The sequence below is a fragment of the Rhincodon typus genome, chromosome 5 (genome assembly GCF_021869965.1).
Source record: "Rhincodon typus isolate 14 chromosome 5, sRhiTyp1.1, whole genome shotgun sequence".
NCBI lineage: Eukaryota > Metazoa > Chordata > Chondrichthyes > Orectolobiformes > Rhincodontidae > Rhincodon > Rhincodon typus.
Genome location: NC_063336.1, coordinates 82,025,598 through 82,045,443, shown reverse-complemented (window position 1 = coordinate 82,045,443; position 19,846 = coordinate 82,025,598). Strand labels below are relative to the sequence as shown.

Below are 19,846 nucleotides of genomic sequence, written 5' to 3'. Positions count from 1 at the left end.
TTCAACAGAATCATCTCTCAACACCCTAAGTACCCACACTTCAGGATGTGTAAATCAGCAAGAAAACGGATTTAAACTTTACGTAGTGGTCAACAATGTCAACATGAGCTGTGGGTGACAGGGTCTAGATATGCTACACAGAACTCAATCAGGAATCTGGTATCAGTTAGAGAACAACAGTGGCTAAGGACACCCCACAGCTTCTGAAGGAAGGACAAAGTAGAGCAACACAGAGCTACAAGAGGAAGGCATGTTGTCTCTCCATCATCTGCACATATGTAACCAGCTTTCAGATTTCAGAGGATGACACCCAGCTCCACATTTCTATCACATCAGAGGTGCTATATAAATGCAACTTCTCATTGTTTCATATTTATATTTAAAGTTCGCGAATCTGCAAAGTGAAGTAACAAAAGAGTAAAAACCGGCATAGGTCTGAAAAGAATGCTTTAATAAGCATTTGGAGGAACCCTTCTAGGTCATTCATTCACTGCTAATGCCTACATTAAATTATCATCTATTTTGTTAAATAAATAAAGAAATAGTCTTGCATGAAGTATTGCTGTAAAGTAACAAGTAGGGATGATTCAGATTGTGACTTACTGCAAGCAACTTTGCTTTAATACAAAATGGGATCAATGATACAATTATCTTCCACTCAAGCAAAAAAAAATTCACATTGACATCAACACACTTCATACTTATATATTAATTACTATTAGTATAAATGACTTGTTGAGGGGAGGGAAAGGGGTTTTAACAATGGCAGTTTGATCTCAGCTATATGAAATGGCACAAAAATGCTGCAGGAATTTCTTTTTAAGTGTCTTAACAGCCGGCCTAAGTGTGTTATTAAACATTTGTGAGTAAATTCAAGTTTGCTACATTAAGGTAGTGCTGATCAACTTTTTACATCCCTTTTTTTAATTATCTGGGACACAGACATTTGCTTTGTGGTTAATTAAGGAAAATCAGCTCTGAGCAAAAATAAAGATTATTTCACAAAATCCAGCATTGCCTCATTGAATTGTGTATGAGGTAATCAGTGCTGTTAGCAAATTATGGAGTCATCTGCCTGCTTATTGACACAACATGTTCCTGGGATTTTATATTTTTTAACAGTACATTCAGAAACAGCTTTCCAAGATAATTACCTAATTCCATACTATTATGTAAAAATATTAGTTTAACTTACATCTTTCTTAAAAGCTCTTTTTAGTTTTCCCTCCAGAGGATATGGTGTCAACAAAAAAATGAACAAAATAATTATTCACATAAAATAACATACCTTACAAGACAAAAACACAAATAAGGCCATTCTGCAGCATCAAAAGTCCACCTCTTGCAATATTTCACAACAGATTCTACAGAATATTTTACATCCCAAGGACTGCACTATCAAATGATTTCAGAGAACTTCCGCTGGGTTGATCGCACTATCTTTTGGAGGCCGCACTCAGTTTGCTAGTTGCTGGGGACCTCCGTGATGGTGTTGGGATTTTCGAAGGTTTCGCGGAAGTTGGCCGAGATCCTGCTCGTGACCCTGATCTGCTAGTGTCAGGCACTGTTTCTGAAACATCTGAGCATACAGACTGGATATCCGAAATGTCAAAATCAGAAGCGTCACTCCCACGACGACTACTGGCTCGACTGCCGGTCTTGCTTCCAGCTCGGCTTGTGGGTCGACTTGGGATTTTTCTTGAGTCTCGGACTGGATAGTCACATTAAAAAAAAGCAAGACAGACACATATATGCAGTTCATCAAATAAAATCCGTTTTATCCACCATTAGGCAATTCAAATTATCTTGCACTTGATTTGCTGACACTTCTGATCACCATTAAAGTTCACACAAAGGGCACAAATTGGTTACAAAAGATAAATACTCAGATTTTGAGATTCATTGAGAAAATTAAAATGGGGGAGTTTAATTTGCGATTTGGGATTTTACAGGAGCACATAACAGAATGCTGTGGAATCTTAGCTGTCAATTTCCTAGCAAATCTTCTAGTTTTACTGGCAAGGTTGAAGGCAAGTACCCACCTCTTCCTACTACAGTGCTTCCCTTTGAAGATGTCAGTGTTGCTAGGGGTTGGTACAACATGCACCAGTCACCCTTTGTAAAGGTGCCCAAATGGCCATTGTTCATTGTGCAGGAGGAAAAGGGGACTTCAAGATACTACTTGACAATCTAGAACAGCACAATCCTTTTTCTATCCATATGTATTTTTCATCAGGTGTCACAAGCAATGATCAAAATCGGATTCTCAGATTGATATCTTACTTCTCAACAGCCTCCTCTCTCTTATAGTTCAGTCAGGCTCATGTTTTTTACAACACTTTTATCATCACATAGAGGTCAAATCCTGACACTTTCCAACTTTAGATTCAACTTCTAAGGAAATGAGGCCTTCCAGTTTAAGCTGGCACAGAGATGTTTATGTTTTAGCAATGCCAGTCATTAAAAGTATCCTTGTACCATTCTAATCATTCTACAGTGAGTATAGTTAGCAATGCATGGTAGAACAACTTCTTCAAATGCATTACAAGTTGTGAATGAATTGCTGCTGTAAGACTAATTGCAGAACAGTCCACACTATCCAGCAATTTATGTGTCTCCTTTGCAACAGATTGCTGGTTATTTCACATTAACAAGGACATGCACAAGAAACTAAGTTATTTTCCCAGCAAAGAGAGACTGATAAAGGAGGTAAATGCACAGGGGATCAAGGGTAACTTGTTAAGTTGAATCCAAGATTGTTTGAATGGCAGGAGACAGACAGGGGTGGCTGCTGTCTGGTGGCTTACCACACGGATCAGTGCTTATTGTTTGTGAGATATATAAAACAATGTAGATGAGAATGTGGGGTTACGATAAATAAGTTTGTGAATGACACAAAGATTGGCCGGCTGGTTGACAGTGAGGAAGAAAGTCTAAGGTTACAGGAAGATATAGACAGATTGGTCAGGTGGGCAGTGCAGTGGCAGATGGATTTTAACCCTGATACATGTGAGGTGATGCGCTTTGGAAGAACTAACAAGGAAGTACTCAATGAATGGCAGGACACTAGGAAGCTCAGAGGAACAGAGGGATCTTGGAGTGCTTGTCCACAGATCGTGAAGGTGGCACAGCAGGTTAATAGGGTCGTTAAGACAGCATTTGGGACACTTGCCTTTATCAGTTGAGGTATAGATTAAAAAAGCAAGGAGGTCATGTTGGAGTTTTACAGAACTTGGTCAGGCTGCAGCTGGAGCACTGTGTGCAGTTCTGGTCATTGCACTTTAGGAAGGATGTGACTGCATGGGAGGAGGTGCGATGGAGATTCATCAGGATGTTGTCTGGAATGGGGTTCTTCAGCTATGAAGTGAGGTGCAATATAATAGAGGTACAAAAGATTGTGATGGATGTGGACACAGATAAAAAGCAGCTGTTCCCCTTAGTTGAAACGTCAGTAAAACAGAGGACATACTTTTAAGGTAAAAGGCAGGAGGTACAGAGGAGATTTGAGGAAAAGGTTTTTCACCTAAAGGGTGGTGAGGATCTGAAATGCACTTCCTGGGATGGGAGTTAAAAATTACTTGGACTAGCATTTGTAGTGTCATAACATTGAAGGCTATGGGCTTCGTGCTGGAAAATGAGACCAGTGTAGATCTTGTGTAGTTTTTTGACAGGATAGCCTTGGGGATCTGAAGAGCCTTTTTCGTACTGTATGATCCCATAATTCATATCATTCTTGGCAGTGAAGTTATCAGGTGTTACATGAAAAGGTCTTTCTACAGAATTTCTTTCCCTGAAAAGTTTCAAAATTTACTCTACAAATATAGAAAATGGTAAAACTATAATCACAAGACTTTCAAAAATTCATTGGGGGAAGCTATTCACAGGTAAAGAACGGCTGGGAAGTGTGAGGCTTTTCAGAATGAGAAAACGAGAGTTCGAAGACAGTATGTTCATATTAATGTGAAGGGCAAGGCTGGTAGGTGGGGGAATGCTGGATGACTAGAAAAATTGAGGCTGTGGTCAAGAAAAAGGAGGCATTAATCAGGTATAGACAGCAAGGATCGAGTGATTCCCTAGAACAGTATAGAGATTGTAGGAATATACTTTTGAGGGAAATCAGGAGGGCAAAAAGGGGATATGAGATAGCTTTGGCAAATAAGGTTAAGGAAAATCCAAAGAGATTCTATAAATAGATTAAGTGTAAAACAGTAACTAGGGAGAGAATAGGGCCCCTTAAAGATCAACAGGGCTGTCTATGTGTGGAACCGCCAGAGATGGGTGATATAGTAAATGAGTATTTTGCATCAGTATTTACTGTAGAGAACGACATGGAAGCTGGAGAACCGGGGGAAATAAATACTGATATCTTGAAAAGTGTCCAGGTTACAGAAGAGGAGGTGCTAGAGGTCTTAAAATGCATAAATGTAAATAAATCCACAGGACCTGACCAGAACTTTGTGGGAAGCCAGGCAAGAGATCATTGGGCTCCTTGCTGAGATATTTGTATCATTGATAGCCATGGATGAGGTGCTGGAAGACTGAAATTTGGCTAATGTGGTGCCATTGTTTAAGAAAGATTGTAAGGAAATCCCAGGAACTATAGACCAGCGAGCCTTACGTCCGTGTTAGGTAAATTCATAGAATCCCTACAGTGTGGAAGCAGGCCATTTGGCCCATCAAGTCCACACCAACCATCTGAAAAGCATCCCATCCAGACCTATCACCTACCCTAGACACTATGGGCAATTTAGCATTGCCAATCCAAATAGTCTGCATATCTTTGGACTGTGGGAGGAAACCGGAGCACCCTGAGGAAACCCACACAGACATGGGGAGAACGTGCAAACTCCACACAGACAGTCGCCTGAGGCTGGAAGTGAACACAGGTCTTTGGCGTTGTGAGGCAAGAGTGGCAACCACTGTGCCGCCCAAGCTGCTGGAGGGGATTCTGAGGGACAGGATTTACATGTATTTGGAAAGGCAACATGGCTTTGTGCGTGGGAAATCATGTCTCACTAATTCGATTGAGTTTTTCGAAGAGGTGACAAAGAAGATTCATGAAGGAGACTGGTAGACGTTGTCTATATGGACTTCAGCAAGGCATTTGACAAAGTTCCACATGGTAGACTGGTTAGTAACATGGGCTCCAGAGGGAGCTAACCAATTGGATACAAAATTGACTTGAAGGTAAAGAAGAGAGGGTAGTGGTGGAGGGGTGTTTTTCAAACTGGAGGCCTGTGACCAGTGGTGTGTCATAAGGATCAGTGCTCGGTCCACCGCTTTTCATCATCTATATAAACGATTTGGATGTGAACATAGGAGGTATGCAGATGACACCAAAATAGGAGGTGTAGTGGACAGTGAAGACGATTATCTCAGAGTACAAGAGGACGTTGAGATGGGCCAATGGGCCGAGGAGTGGCAAATGGAGTTTAATTTCGATAAATGTGAGGTGTTGCATTTTCGTAAGGCAAACCAGGGCAGGACTTATACAGCAAATGGTAGGGCCCTGCGAAGTGTTGCCGAACAAACAGACCTAGGGATGAAAGTAGAGTTGCAGGTAGACAGCGTTGCCAAGGAAGCATTTGGCATGCTTGCTTTCATTGGTCATGAGTATAGGAGTTGGGATGTCTTGTTGCGGATGTACAGGACGTTGGTAAGGCCACTTTTGGATTATTGTGTACAGTTCTGGTTGCCCTTCTGTAAGAAGGATGGTGTTAAACCTGAGAGGGTGCAGAAAAGATTTACAAGGATGTGGCCAGGACTGGAGGTTTTGAGCTACAGGGAGAGGCTGAATAGGCCTGGGCTTTTTCCCCTGGAGCATCAGAGACTGAGGGGTGACCTCATCGAGGTTTAAAAAATCATAGGGTGGGGGGGTCACGGATAGGGAGAACAGTCATGGTCTTTTCCCCACGGAAGGGGAGTCTAAAGCTGGAGGGCATAGGTTTAAAATGAGAGGGGAAAGATTTAAAAAGAACCAGAGGTGTAACTTTTTCATGCAGAGGGTGGTGCATGTCTGAAACGAGTTGCTAGAAGTGGTGAAGCTGGGTACAATTTCAACATTTAAAAGGCATCCGGATGGGTATACGAATAGGAAGGGTTTAGAGGGATATGGACCATATGCTGGCAAATGGGACCAGGTCAGACTGGGATGTCTGGACAGTGGGGACAATTTGGACCAAAGGATCTGTTTCTGAGCTGTATAACTCTGATTCTATAATTAAACACTCACCTGGTACTTGTGACCGCCCCCTAGAAGGAGGGGTTGATGTTAAATTGCTTTCGTCTCCAGAGTGGAAACTTTTTCCTGACAAATATCCAGGCGGTCGCAGTTTGCTTCCCTGGATTGGGGTTACCTAGATCAGGTAATCAGAGAAATGAATTAATATTTTTCCACTGTGGTGCAATTATCTTTGAATGATGTAGTTGATATGTAAATATCACTTGAAATTTCAACCTGATTCCCTCAAAGCATTCCTGAGTATGTCAGACTTTTGTTGTTGTCTCATCAAATTTAGCTTGCGATGTACTTTAGATAAAAATTATGTACACATCAGTTAAGCATGGCACCAACTGGCTGTATCCAAAACATGAATAAATCTGTCATTAATTTCCTTTCTAATTTAATGCATATTGAATGTTAGAATGATTTGTATGGGATCAACAGAATGTAATATCTTTCTGCTGCTTCAAAGGATTAACCTTTACAATTTATTAATTAACTAAGTAAATACATTAACTCTGGAGATAAAAGGTCATTCTTGGGAAATGTAGCACTTATCCTAATGTCACTGACATTCTGCTATAAAGGGTTGGGGGGAATAATAGTGCATAAAATACTTTTGTTAATTTGGATTGCATACATGAGGCGCGTAGAAAAACCTTGATTGAAGATTGATTATCCATCCAGATCAGAGAAGTAGTAATTGGTGGGATGCATTATCAATCAAAATTACAGTATTACAGTACACCATGTAAACCCACACACCTGAGGTTTAAAACAGGTAGCCCTGATAATTACAACTGATTAATCAGATGTTCTAACCATCTACTTTGTGGTGAACTTTGCTCACCACTCCTGAGGTGGACTCGAGTATTAAAGCCTTATTACTTCAAAGAAGTGGAAAAGAAATGTCTTCAGTTATTTAATACTGGTGTCTATCTCTGATCCATAATAGAGGGTTCCATTCCCATTTTCTCTTCTTAATATTCTCACATGTGGCAAAGAAGTGGTAGAGTAAGTGCCAGTAATATTATCTTTCAACATTCCAAGGATCTCTCCAATATAATTCCTATGTGTTGCTCTAAAATACCTTAAGTAAACTACTGGAAAAAGAATTCACAGAGCTAAATTTGGAATGTCAGATCTTTACTTAAAAATGATCATTTGACTTTGGAGGTGATGCTTAAATTGAGGTGACCACTGGGGGGCAGTCTTACTGCACAAGGATGAAAAGTGGCAGGGCTTATCCAAACACCTCTTGAAAAGATGGTGCAAAACACCTTTATAATGCCATCATTTTCTGTTAATACATTGTTTCAATCATTCAATGAACTACATTAATGTCAATCTGGTGGAAAACATTTTAAACCTTATCTTTATTTCAATACACTACTCACAGGCCTTGAACTAATACAGAATACACATATACACATTTTACATAAAACACCTGACAGCAGGTTGCTTCTGTGGCAATTTAACTTGTCATGGTTGTTATAAACTCAAAGACAGACCAAACAGGCCAAATTACATATTAAGGTCACTGTTCTGCAAAACCTGACATTGCAGAAGGTCTGCACATGCAACTAGAAGATCAGACATTAATTCACAGTAACTATACATGTGGATATGATCCTGAACTGTCAAATTCACAGAGTTGCTCCATATTCAGCACAACGTGCCAGTTATATTTCAATGCAAGTGGTTCTGGAAATCAAATCGGGTATCAGCATCATGCTCACTTTTCTTCATTTCATATTATTACAACATCAAAGTATGACCATAACATTTAAAGCTGACTTTATGTTCAAAGTTGTAAAGTCCTTATACCATGAGAGGATGTCATTTGGCCCATCATGTTTGTCAGCTTTCTACAGAGTAATTCAGTTACTCTTATTCCCCCAATCTAGCTCTGTAAGGTCATCGCCTTCAGGTGTCTATCCAGTTTTCTTTTTAAATCATTAATTATCTCTTACTTCTGCCAACCTCATAAGTAGAGAGTTCCAGGTCATTACAACTCTCTGCATAAAAAAAATTCCTCACAATTCCCCTGCATCTCCTGACCAAAATCTTAAGTGTGTGTCTCCTGCTCCTTGTACCATCAGGTAATAGGAATGGTTTTCTTTTGTCTACTTTATCCAAACCTGACATTATCTTCTAGGCCTCTATCAAATTTCCCCTCAAGATTCTTTTGCACCAAGGAGAACAAGCCGAGCTTATCTGACATAACCTTGTGACTAAAATCCTTCATCCCTGGAACCATTCTGGTAAGTTTCATCCCATGGACTCTCACATCTTTCTGAACATGTGATGACCAGAAATGGATGCACTACCCTACTTGGGGCCTAACCCAGAATTTTATGAAGCTCAAGATTTCATATGCCTTGCTAAGTAACTCTCAAAGGGTCCCCTCACCTTCAAAGATCAATGTAAATGGATCCCCATGCACTCTTTACAACTGTACCATTAAGTCTACAAAATGTTGCTGTATCCCTTCTGCCAAAATGCATCATCTCACAATTGCCTGTCCAATGTGCCAGCTTATCTGTGTCCTGTTGCAAGCGATTGGTATCACCCTCACTCTTTACCACTCCAAGTTTGTAATTACTAGCAAGGTTTGAAATTTTGCTCTGTATTCCAATATCAAAGTAATGTAACAGAAACAGCTGTGGTCCTTGCACTGATGCTTGGGGAGCACTACTGTCTACTATCCCTCAGTCTGAAAAACAAATGCTCACAACTTACCTCTACAATCTCTGTTTCTTTGGCTATTTTATCAGAATCCTGAGTAAACACAGTTACAAAGTTACTGAGTATTCAATCTTTGCCCTGGATCCCAGAGCATGCATCATCCTCTTTGTCTCTACCTATCTGTCAATGTCTTACTATTTTCTCTCTCTCTGTCTTATTTTCCACTTCACATTCTCTCTCAATTTTTAATGTATTTGGAGTGGTTTGATAATGAACCATTCATAACATGCCCAGATGAAGAACCGGAAGTCTGGATCACTGATACGAGGGTAAATCACTGACTGTAACAAAGATAAACCATTCTGCCTGAACGTTCAACAGCTTTTCAGACAGTTGACCATATCACCCTCTTCCAACACCTCTCCAATGCCATCCAGCTGGGTGGCACTGCTCTCACCTGGTTCCATTCTTATCTTTGTAACCTTTTCCCTGCAGATTTGCTAAACAATATCTCTCACAATTAGTAAACCTATAGAATATTCCCAACTATTCCCTTCATTCCCTTTTCACTCCTCAACTCCAACTAAAAGGATTCTGTCCTTGCTCCTTAAGGTCATTCTATACATTTAACACTACAGGGTCTTCACAAATAAATACTGCCAGCCCACCTCCCATTTTTCTTTCCCCAACTTTTAGAATAGTTTGAATCTCTGAATATTAACCATTTAAACCTCTCCACTTTTAAGCTGTGCTTCTGTTATTGCCAATATGTCATATGCCAATATACCCGACAGCCCAATGGCCTAAACATGGATTTTACCAGTTTCAAAATCTCCTAGCCCCGGCCTCATCCCATGACCAACCCTCCCTCTCATCCCTGCCGCCTTGACCTGACACAACCTGTCCATCTTCTCTCCCACCTATCCGCCCTCCCACCTCACTGACCAATCCCCACCTGTACTCACCTATCACCATCCCACCTACCTCCCCCAGCCCCACCCCTCCTCTCTATTTATTTCTGAGCTCCCTTCCTCCTCCCCATTTTTGAAGAAGGGTCCCGACCCGAAACGTCAACTTTTCTGCTCCTCTGATGCTGCCTGGCCTGCTGGCCTCCTCCAGCTATCTATAGCAAATTAAGCACATTTTCCCTTAACAAATCATACTGATATTTCTGAATAATTATTAATTCTACTCCAAGTAATTGTTCCTAGAAGTTTGTACACCACCAGAGTTAAATTGTCTGATCTGATGAGATAGAATCCTTACAGTGCGGAAACAGGCGATTCGGCCCATTGAGTCCATAGCGACCCTCTGAACAACATTCTACTCAGACACACCTCCCACCCTATCCCTGTAACATCACATTCCCCATGGCTAACCCACCTAGCCTGCACACCTCTGGGTAATTTAGCATGGCCAATACAACCAACCTGCACATCGTTGGACTGTGGGAGGAAACCATTGCACCTGGAGAAAATCCACACAGACCGGGAGAATTTGCAAACTCCACACAGACAGACAGTCACCTCAGGCTGGAATTGAACCCGGGTCCCTAGCACTGTGAGGCAGCAGTGCTGACCACTGAGGCATTGTGCTGTGCCATTTTTACAACACTTTTTGAAAAAGGCTGTAATGTTTGCCATCTTCCTGTCCTCTAGCATTATCCCTAAATTTAGGCAAGAACAAAATATTATTGCCAATGCAATTTCTGTTTTTACTTCCTTCAATATTCTTGGCTGTACCTCATCTGGCCTCAGTGCCTTATCTACCGACAGCTTATTCAACATTTTCTCCTTGGCAATTTTGAACTCTTCTTGTGATTGAAATCACATTTGTCATAATAGCTTGGACAGCATCTGGTTCGGAGGTAAATACAGATGCAAACTGTTCATTTAACATCTCAGCTATGCTCTTGCTTTTACGAAAACCAACTTTTGGTCTCTCTTTGGCCCTACTCCTCTTTTCACTATTGATATACTTATAGAAGACTTTGGGATTTCCCTTTACCTTAGCTATCAGGCTTTTCTCATAATCTCTCTGCTTCTCTTATTTGCTTTTGGCTGCCTTCTGAGACTTTTTATAATCAACCTATTTATTAATTGTATTTTACTTCCTGACACATGTCATAAATGTACTATTTCTTGTTTAATGTAATTTTTATGTCCTTTGTCAAAAGGGAGCTCTGGAATCGTTTATCCTACTTTCCCTTTTGAGAGAATATCCCTCAATTGCACCCAAACCATTTTCTGTTTGAAGGTAGCCAATTGTTTAGCAGTCGATTCAACTCAGCTCTGTTCTTGTGCCATTAAACAAATGGTAACAATACAAATTAGGAAGTGGTGTGAAAATATAGGAACCTGTTCACGCAGAAAGTCATTTGTTGAGAGGGACTACAGAATCTGAAAAATTACTTGCATGAGCGACTACCAATTTAAGCATTAAAGGCAATTTGATTTTGAAACAGGATCATTATATCTGAATCTAAGCTGCAACTCAGAACTAAAAATGTGAACATTGTTAATGTGGATATCCGAAACAAGAAACAAAGTGCTGAAAGCACATAACTGGTGTACTGGCATCTGCATGGAGAATTTTTTTTTAAAGTGTAAACCATTCTTCTGAACTCTGTTTTGAAGAATGGCTCACACTGAAGATGTTAACTTATGTGCAAAGTCTCCAGAGACCAACCAACTTGTTGCATATTTTCAGCATTTTCGGTTTTGTACTTCTGTAGTTCACAAGGTCAGAAGTCACACAATATCAGGTTATAGTCCGACAGGTTTATCTAAAACCACAAGCTTTTGGAGCGTTACTCCTTCATCACCTGACGAAGGAGCAGTGCTGCGAAAGCTTGTGATTTCAAATAAACCCATTGGACTATAACCTGGTGTTGTGTGACTTCTGATCTTGTAAACTGCAGATGATGTGCAGATGCTGGTGTTGGACTGGGGTGGACAACAGAGAGTCTTGAGGTTTATTCTTTCACTTCCCAATGTATGTGACATGAACACGTTCACTGTCATATCATTTGATAAGTTTTTACAGACTAAGCCTGGGCCCCACCTGGCCCACATATTCAGAACTTATATTTCACTTCAAATTTCAAATACATTTTTTTTTACACTCGTAAGCCTGAAATTTTCATGGTGGGGTGGTCTTTGGTCAAATGCAACATTGTGGAAAGTACTGGTACAGCCCTGGAAAAATGGGTGAAATTGATATATATGGCCAAGGATATGTATCCTCCAGGGCTTATTCAGAAATTGTGAGGGTTGACCAGGTCAAGGTTCTTCTTCCCCACCTTGCAGTATCTGAAGTATAGCATTCTGTAGCTTTCATGGTGCATTGCTGAACAGATTCCAGAAAGGAAAATACCAATCCTGAAAAATCTACAATCACAGAAGCTATGCCAGAAATATCAACAGTGAATTACAATCCAGTGTGGACTGCATAGACAGTAAACCACTCCATCATGCATAAGACACGTGAAGCTTTTAAGAGAAGGGAAAAAGACCTTTGGGAAGACATACACAATTACATGATCCCTTCTGGACTCAAACAAGATGAAATGAATGAAAAGGAATAAATGTTTGTGGAAAAAATTGAGGGTGTTATAGAAAGGGAAGGTTAGCAGATAAATGAACACTAGATCTTGACAGGTCAAGATGCATAAAGGAAGTGCTCAAAGTGTGGAAAAATCTCAACTAGTTCTAGTGTTACAGATTAAGAAAGAATAACCGGGCTATAATAGGGCCTCTTTTTCAGGATTCAAAGTTTTATGTATTCTTTATCTTGGACCTTAGAGTTCAGACCAAACTCGTCAATAATATTACATTTATGCAAATTACTTATTTAGGATAAAATTGCTGTACACTAACTGATCAATGATGTCAAATCCTCCAACCTCCTGAAAAGAATACTTTATTGCCTGCAATCATTTCGCTTTTCTTTCCCCTCACTAAGTTAGCTTTAACCACAAGGTTAAATTGAAATATTTATTTCCATCAATAAATCTTTAAGAATAGATTACTGAAGTGCAAAGGTGTTCAAACACTGGCTGATGTCACTGCAGTTTTGTGCAGCACTGTTGCTACATAAAGCGATTTGATCCATTTCTCTGAAAGAAAATGCAAAATTTTCGGGAGGGTATTCACAAAAAGTATTTAAAGTTTATCATCATATCCCATTGTTTCAATTTCATATCACAAACCATTATGTAGGAGAGAGAAACTAAAATGCATTTGGAATCCTGAAAAACAGCACAAAATTCTTCCCAGAATTTCCAAACAACTAACGTTTTGTCATAGCCCTTTCCAAGATAGGTAGCTAAACTCAAGGTCAATACAAAAGAGAATTGATTGACCACTACCAGCATTTGTCTTTTAGACTGGGAGTACTTCACCGTACTATACCTCTGGTGATGGGATTCGGCGTTCAGGGGACTCTGGTGACTTAAAAGGACTTGATGTTTTGCTGTTTGTCAACCATGGTTTATCATAATTGCGGATTAAATGTTGGGATGTCTGTGTGAAACAAGGATACATTGAAAATGAATGGAAATTAAGACAATAAAATAAAATGATCAGGAATAAACACAGTGTCATGGAGGAGGAAATGCAAATATGAAGGAGTAAAAGTTTAAAAATACAATGAAGATCCCTTCTGTGACTCCCTTCAAATGAAGAGTCTAAATGTGAGTCAGGTTAGTGAGCAATCTGCAACATCTAGCATGCATTTAGCTCTCTTTGATCAGTGGGTTATTGTAAATGTACACTAGCTAATACTTCACAATAAATTCCTGACAACAAAACTGAAATCAGATTTAAATGTTATGTTGCTATGACAGTGTAATTAATGTAACAAAATAATGGGTTAAAAATGAGATTGCTATAACAATGCAATTAAGCAACACATAGAAGCCAATAGCCTGAGTGCTACATTGGGTTAAAATAACTGGCATGCCAAAATACACGGATCGCAGGAAACAATTGGAAGTGATTGTGCTGCTTAACGTTACCTTAGGAGGTGTAGTTGTAGTAACTGGCGGAACTGAAACACTCTGACTGGCACTGGAGGTTGACCTGTTTGGAGAAGCGGCCCTCGACGATGGCCGTGACCTACGACCCCGTGATCGGAAGGCAGTCACAGACTGACCGGTGGTTTCAGGAAGCATGAATTTTTCACGCAGTTCAACGTTTGTCCTGCCCTTTGCTGCAGAGAGGAATAAAACAATAGTTCAAATTCAAATCACTGCTATTAATATGATCCAGCACCAAACTTACAATAACAAGGTGAAGTGTGGAAAGAAAATAAAAGAGTACAGGAGGACTAAAAGGTGGTAACAGAATGATGAAACGATACTAAAATCTGAATTGATAGCCTATCCATACCAGCAACAGAACTTGCAACAGCAGCACTCAACATTTGGGCTTGTGTATGTATGGAGCATGACATGAATTAGCCCAGCAAAATTCAGAAAACTTAAATGGAAATAAAAAGAAAAGTTCTGATCTTATCAAATGTTTCAGTTCAGTTTCACACTGTGAGCTATGCAAGAGTTTGGACTCCACTAACGTCATGCAGTCAGTTTAAGAAAGCCCAGGGACCCATGTAAGCAAACCCAACCCCAAAGACGTGTGCAGAAGCTTAAAACAGCACATCACTTTCAGGCAGAACAGATATGTACATTCCACTTAGGAGGATGCTAAATATCAGACAAGGTGACCACTTACTTGCAGTGAGTATTACTGCGGGTAAAAGAAAAGAGTCATATAAGCAACTTCACATGCATTTCAAAATGGCCGATCATTCTGTATTCGGTTAAAAAAACTAAAAGCGCATTGGATTACAGTTCTCTTTTTAAAAAAAACATGAAAAGCCTGCTGTAAGCTGCCATGTGGGTTAAGCCATACAGAATAGGAAAGCACACAGGGGAAAGAAAAGACACAGAGGATTGCCAACCTATAGGAGACTGACTGGTAATTGAAGAGTTTGATTCCGAACGCAACATTTTACTTCCATGATGATGAACTAGAAGAAATGAATAAAGGGATTGCATCACATCAAAGGAAATGGAGAAGAAACCTTTAGTAGGAAACAGGAGCAAGCAAAGGATTGATAAAACCAACATCCATGAAGTGATTTAAGCTGCTTCGGTCATACAAATAACAATTCCAGAATACTCAAGTTATTTGTGCAAAAAAAGAGACTTCATCTTTGCTGATAATAGAATTTAAATTCTTTCCACGCCTTTAGTTAAAAGTCATTAAATTCTCACATTCCCGTCTCACTCCCCCTCCAAACAAAACCCCAGTAAAGGTGGTGATTCTTGGCAGCAAGGTGACACTTGCAGCTTTGACTCATGTGACATGCTTTGAGTCTGAGGTCAGACGGAGTGCATCAACTAGCTAACAAAGATGGACATACAAGTGAGCTTAATCCATTCCATATACACCCAGTTCACAACAAAAAATCGTGAGACAGTAATTTGGCTGATTATTTTTCCCCACCGTGGCTTATTATGGCTGAGGTCAATTCTAGTTCCTGAAGAACATGCAGTGCTGCCAACTCTCCAGGGTTGGTCTGGAATCTCCCAGAATTAAAGATTAATATCCAGCACAATGTTACAAGAAATATCATATGATCTTCAAAAGGAAGTTGCATGTTGTTTTCATGTTCCTTCAGCACTTTCATTTATTATTTGCAAAAGCATTGGAAACAGGTCGTTTAACTGACCAGCGGTGTTCTGCAGGGATCAGTGCCAGGTCCACTTTTGTTTGTCATTTATATAAACAATTTGGGTGAGAATTTAGGAGGCATGGTTAGTAAGTTTGCAGATGACAGCAAAATTGGTGGTATAGTCAACAGTATCTATGATTACAAAGGGATCTTCAATCAATTGGGCCAATGGGCCGAGGAAAGGCAGATGGAGTTTAATTTGGATAAATGTGAGCTATTGTATTTTGATAAAACAAACAAGGGCAGGACTTGTACAGTTAATAGTAGGGCCCTGGGTAGTTTTGTCAAACAGAAAGACCTAGGCTTTCAGGTATATAGTTGTTTGAAAGTTCCGTCACAGGTAGACAGGGTGGTTAAGATGGCGTTTAGCAAGCTTGCCTTCATTGCTCAGACCATCGAGTGTAGGAGTTGGAATGTCATGTTCAGGTTGCACAGGATGTTTGTGAAGTACTGTGTATAGTTCTGATCGTCCTGCTATAGGAAGGATACTGTTAAATTAGAGAGGGTTCAGCAAAGATTTACCAGGATGTTGCTGGTACTGGAGCATTTGAGTTTAGGGAGAGGCTGGGACTTTTTCACTGGAGCATAGGAGATTTAGGGGTAACTTTAATTAGGTTTATAAAATCAGGAGGGGCATAGGTAAGGTAATAGGCAAAGTCTTTTCCCTAAGGTGTGGGAGTTCAAAACCAGGGGGCATATTTTTAGGGTTAGAGGAGAAAGATTTAAAAGGGACCTGAAGGGCAACTTTTTCACACAGAGGCTGGTTCGTATGAGGAATGGACTGCCAGAAAAAGTGGTGGATGCAGGTACAGTTACAACATTTAAAAGACATTTGGACAGGTACATGAATACAAAAGTTTTGAAGGATGTGGGCTGAACACAGGCAAGTGGGACTATTGTAGTTTGGAAAACTTGGTCGGCATGGACGAGTTGGGCCAAAAGGCTGTTCCTGTGCTGTGTGACTCTATGACTGCAGTCATAAACCTTTCAAGCAGGTAGCTAAGAGTCTGTAACACTAAACTTGGGCAGAAGAATGGGATAGATTCTGTGACTAACGGCAGGACAAAGGGGAAAGACAATTGGAGACAACCAATCATGTGAGACCTTCAGAAATATATCCAACCAAACAGACAACAGTACATTACTCACTGGTCCATTATTGATGCCTGTTCTTTTACTAAATAAATTGCTAAAAATTCCATTAAGAAACAAGCAAGCACTCAATATCTTGTGGCGGTATTGCAGCACATGACAAGAGCTAATGGTGTTGAAGTAGGTGATTGGTACAGCCAGCCAAAATACAGTTCACAACCTACCTCTGCAGGGGTCATTTTTCACCAGAAACTCATCGAGTGCCATCCAACCTCCTCCAACACGAACCATGACTGTACTGCGCAGGATGCGGACTAGCCGCAACTGCTGCGAGTCACCAAACTGCAAAAAGGGCAGCAAGAAACAGCTTAGCAGCTGATTAACTTAGACCGTCAGAAATCAAAACAATGATATTGCTAATGAATTTCTCTTCCAATTCATAACCCATTGTTTTGCATAAAGCATTTAATTTCTGCATTGCAAGCTTAACTTTCAACCAGTTTGCACAGCTAATTTGCAGGGGTGAAGAACGATTAGAAGGAAAAGCAGCAGCAGAGACTTTTTTATACCCACACAACTGTGCAATAATCAAAAATAATCCACTGGAAAACAGATTGGGAAAGCCTTTCCAGGTCCAACTCATTTATACTTGGAAAGCCACAAAGCAGCAGTTACTTTTAGCACACAGCACAACAGGGAAAACATATCAGACATTTATGTTGTTCTGTACCTGATTTCCCAGGAAGAACTAAGTCATGGAAAAGAATATGAAGAAAGAGAAAATTAGTCACAACAGCTTTGGTTTTGAAATATAACAGTGCTCTTAAATGAGTGGATATTCATTTACAAAATTCAAGATGGAATTTCCAATTTTCGTACAAGACAACTAAGGCCAGTAAAGAAACCTGCTAAGGAGTGAGGTAAGATTCCTTCATTGTAACAGGGTACAAATCTATTCAATTTCATTCTTTTGATAATTTTGTTTTTGCTTTCTTTCTTCTTTTCTGAGCTAATGATTTAACCTAGGCTACAATTAGATGTTGATAACTCTCCAGTGCCTCACTTAAGTGATTTTTTTTTGTGAAGCTAGAAAATAATTGTCACTGTGTTTCTTACTACTGTTCTTTCAATACCATGCAAGGTACTGTGATTGATCTCATCCTCACTGGACATTCACACAAGTATGCCCCCAGTATAAGTCACTGGATAGCTATCAAGAACTGCAACTTCATGTGATTTATCAACTAGCCTTCCTGACTCAGGAATTACGAATCCAATTGCCTAGGACGAGACTGATTCAGCACAGACTTGAAACTGAATAGTTCCTCACTTTCATGACGTGGGACTGTACAGGTTGATGCACTTTCCCACTGATAACAATTTACTCAAATATATTTCCAGAAGAATTAACTGTGATTTGTTTATTTGACATTGCTACCCAATTGAAAAATTACAATACATATGTCTTCTACATACGTTCCTCAACAATGAGGAACAATTTGAGAAAGTCTTGGTTAGCTTTGTTGGTATTGATAGGCGATATTACCTTCAGACAATACAGGCTACATCCACCTGGTAAATTGTTAAGTTAAAATTCCTAGGGCTCATAAAATAATAGTACAAACACACTAAGTTTATAAAATTGGATAGCTACAGCTCACTCAAACACTATCCTCTGGTCAATGGCAGGATGAAGGACTACTTGCTGTAGTTGTGTTTATTCCTATTTGGAAGCCATATTTGGTTATATTGCAGCAATTAAACGCAATAATAGGCTCCAGCAATTACCTATAGTCATTGCTCACACTGTCAAACCTGAGATAGAACCCCAAGCCAATTGACATTCATAGCTTATTGCACTCGTCTACTTGTTGTGAAATTTCTATGCAAATTAAAAACAGTATTTATCAAGTGCTTTTTGCACCAATATATTGTGCAAGAAGTACCAAGTATACAAAGGGTTGCAAGACCAACCTTTTTCAGGTAGCCCCATTCCCACAGCCCAGCTGTGTAATCTGCACAATACTATTGTATGCTCAGTGTATAAGATAATGGCACAAAATGACATATGTGATGTAGCTTGAATATTTATGAGCAATTGTTAAAGTTATAATTTTTATTCCCTGTAATGGAGAGATTTTCAATTAGGATTAATGACATTGTACTTAACACATGGAAAGAAAACAAACAGTGCATTTATCTTAAATTAAAAAGAAACATAAATATTATGAATATTAAAAATCAATTTGAAGTTTTGACTGTTTCTATTTACACAGATCAGCATCAGGTTGTGAGGGTCACTAATAAAGCATATGGGATCATTAGATGTAAGAGCATAGTGTACAAAAGCAAGGAAGATATGATAAATTGTATAAGGTGCAGGTTAAGTCTCAACTAAAGTCTTGGTCCATTTCTGGGCTCCAAACTTTAATGACTTTGTGAAGGCATTAGAGAGAGAGCAGAAAAGATTTATAAGAATAGTCCTAGGGATAAGGAACTTTAGCCACATAGCAAGAGCAGAGCAACTAGGATTGTTCTTCTTGGAGAAGAAAAGTTTGAAAAGAAGTTTAAAAGAAATCTAAATCATGAATGGCTCCGGCAGAATGGATAGGGAGAAACTATTGGTGGAAGGATTGAGAGCAAGAGGGCACAGATTCCAGCCAAAGAAGCAATGGTGATAAGAAGGAGAAACAGTTTTACATAGCAAGTGGTTAGGATCTGGAATGCCCTGCCTGAGAGTGTGGTGGAGATAGGTTGAATTGTGGCTATCAAAGGGGAAATGAATCATGATCTGAAAAGGAAAACATTTCAGGGTGACAGGAAAAGGTAAAGAAGTGGCATTAGGCAAGTTGTTCTTGTTAGATAGCTATCACAGATATGATGGGCTGAATGGCCTCATTTGTGCTGTGAGTATTCAATAAATGGCAAATAAAAGCTCATTCCAACCCCAAAAGGTTAGAAAAATTATTAATTACAATTGGTTTTTGTTCAGAACAGGCAGACTAATCTGGTTTTTGACTGTACCAGATAAACACACAAAGGACCCAAACAGGATGAAGAAAGAAAACTAAAGAAAATCTGCAACAACCACAACTGAAATGCAGT

General features: G+C 39.7%; 1 protein-coding gene across 5 annotated transcripts in view; it reads right to left on the bottom strand.

Moving 5' to 3' along the window:
- Nucleotides 1-430: 430 nt before the first annotated feature.
- dst (dystonin) overlaps nucleotides 431-19,846 on the bottom strand; it is a 536,191-nt gene continuing 516,775 nt past the window's right edge. For 4 of the 5 annotated variants that reach the window (XM_048596445.1, XM_048596443.1, XM_048596446.1 and 1 more), the window contains 7 exons: nucleotides 17,472-17,489; nucleotides 16,966-17,083; nucleotides 14,873-14,941; nucleotides 13,929-14,122; nucleotides 13,324-13,434; nucleotides 6,233-6,356; nucleotides 431-1,711 (listed from right to left, as the gene is read on the bottom strand). In XM_048596445.1, coding sequence (XP_048452402.1) covers nucleotides 1,437-1,711; nucleotides 6,233-6,356; nucleotides 13,324-13,434; nucleotides 13,929-14,122; nucleotides 14,873-14,941; nucleotides 16,966-17,083; nucleotides 17,472-17,489 — 909 coding nt within the window. In that variant the 3' untranslated portion in view covers nucleotides 431-1,436. The remainder of the gene's footprint in view (nucleotides 1,712-6,232; nucleotides 6,357-13,323; nucleotides 13,435-13,928; nucleotides 14,123-14,872; nucleotides 14,942-16,965; nucleotides 17,084-17,471; nucleotides 17,490-19,846) is intronic. The other variant, XM_048596444.1, reaches the window with a different exon arrangement.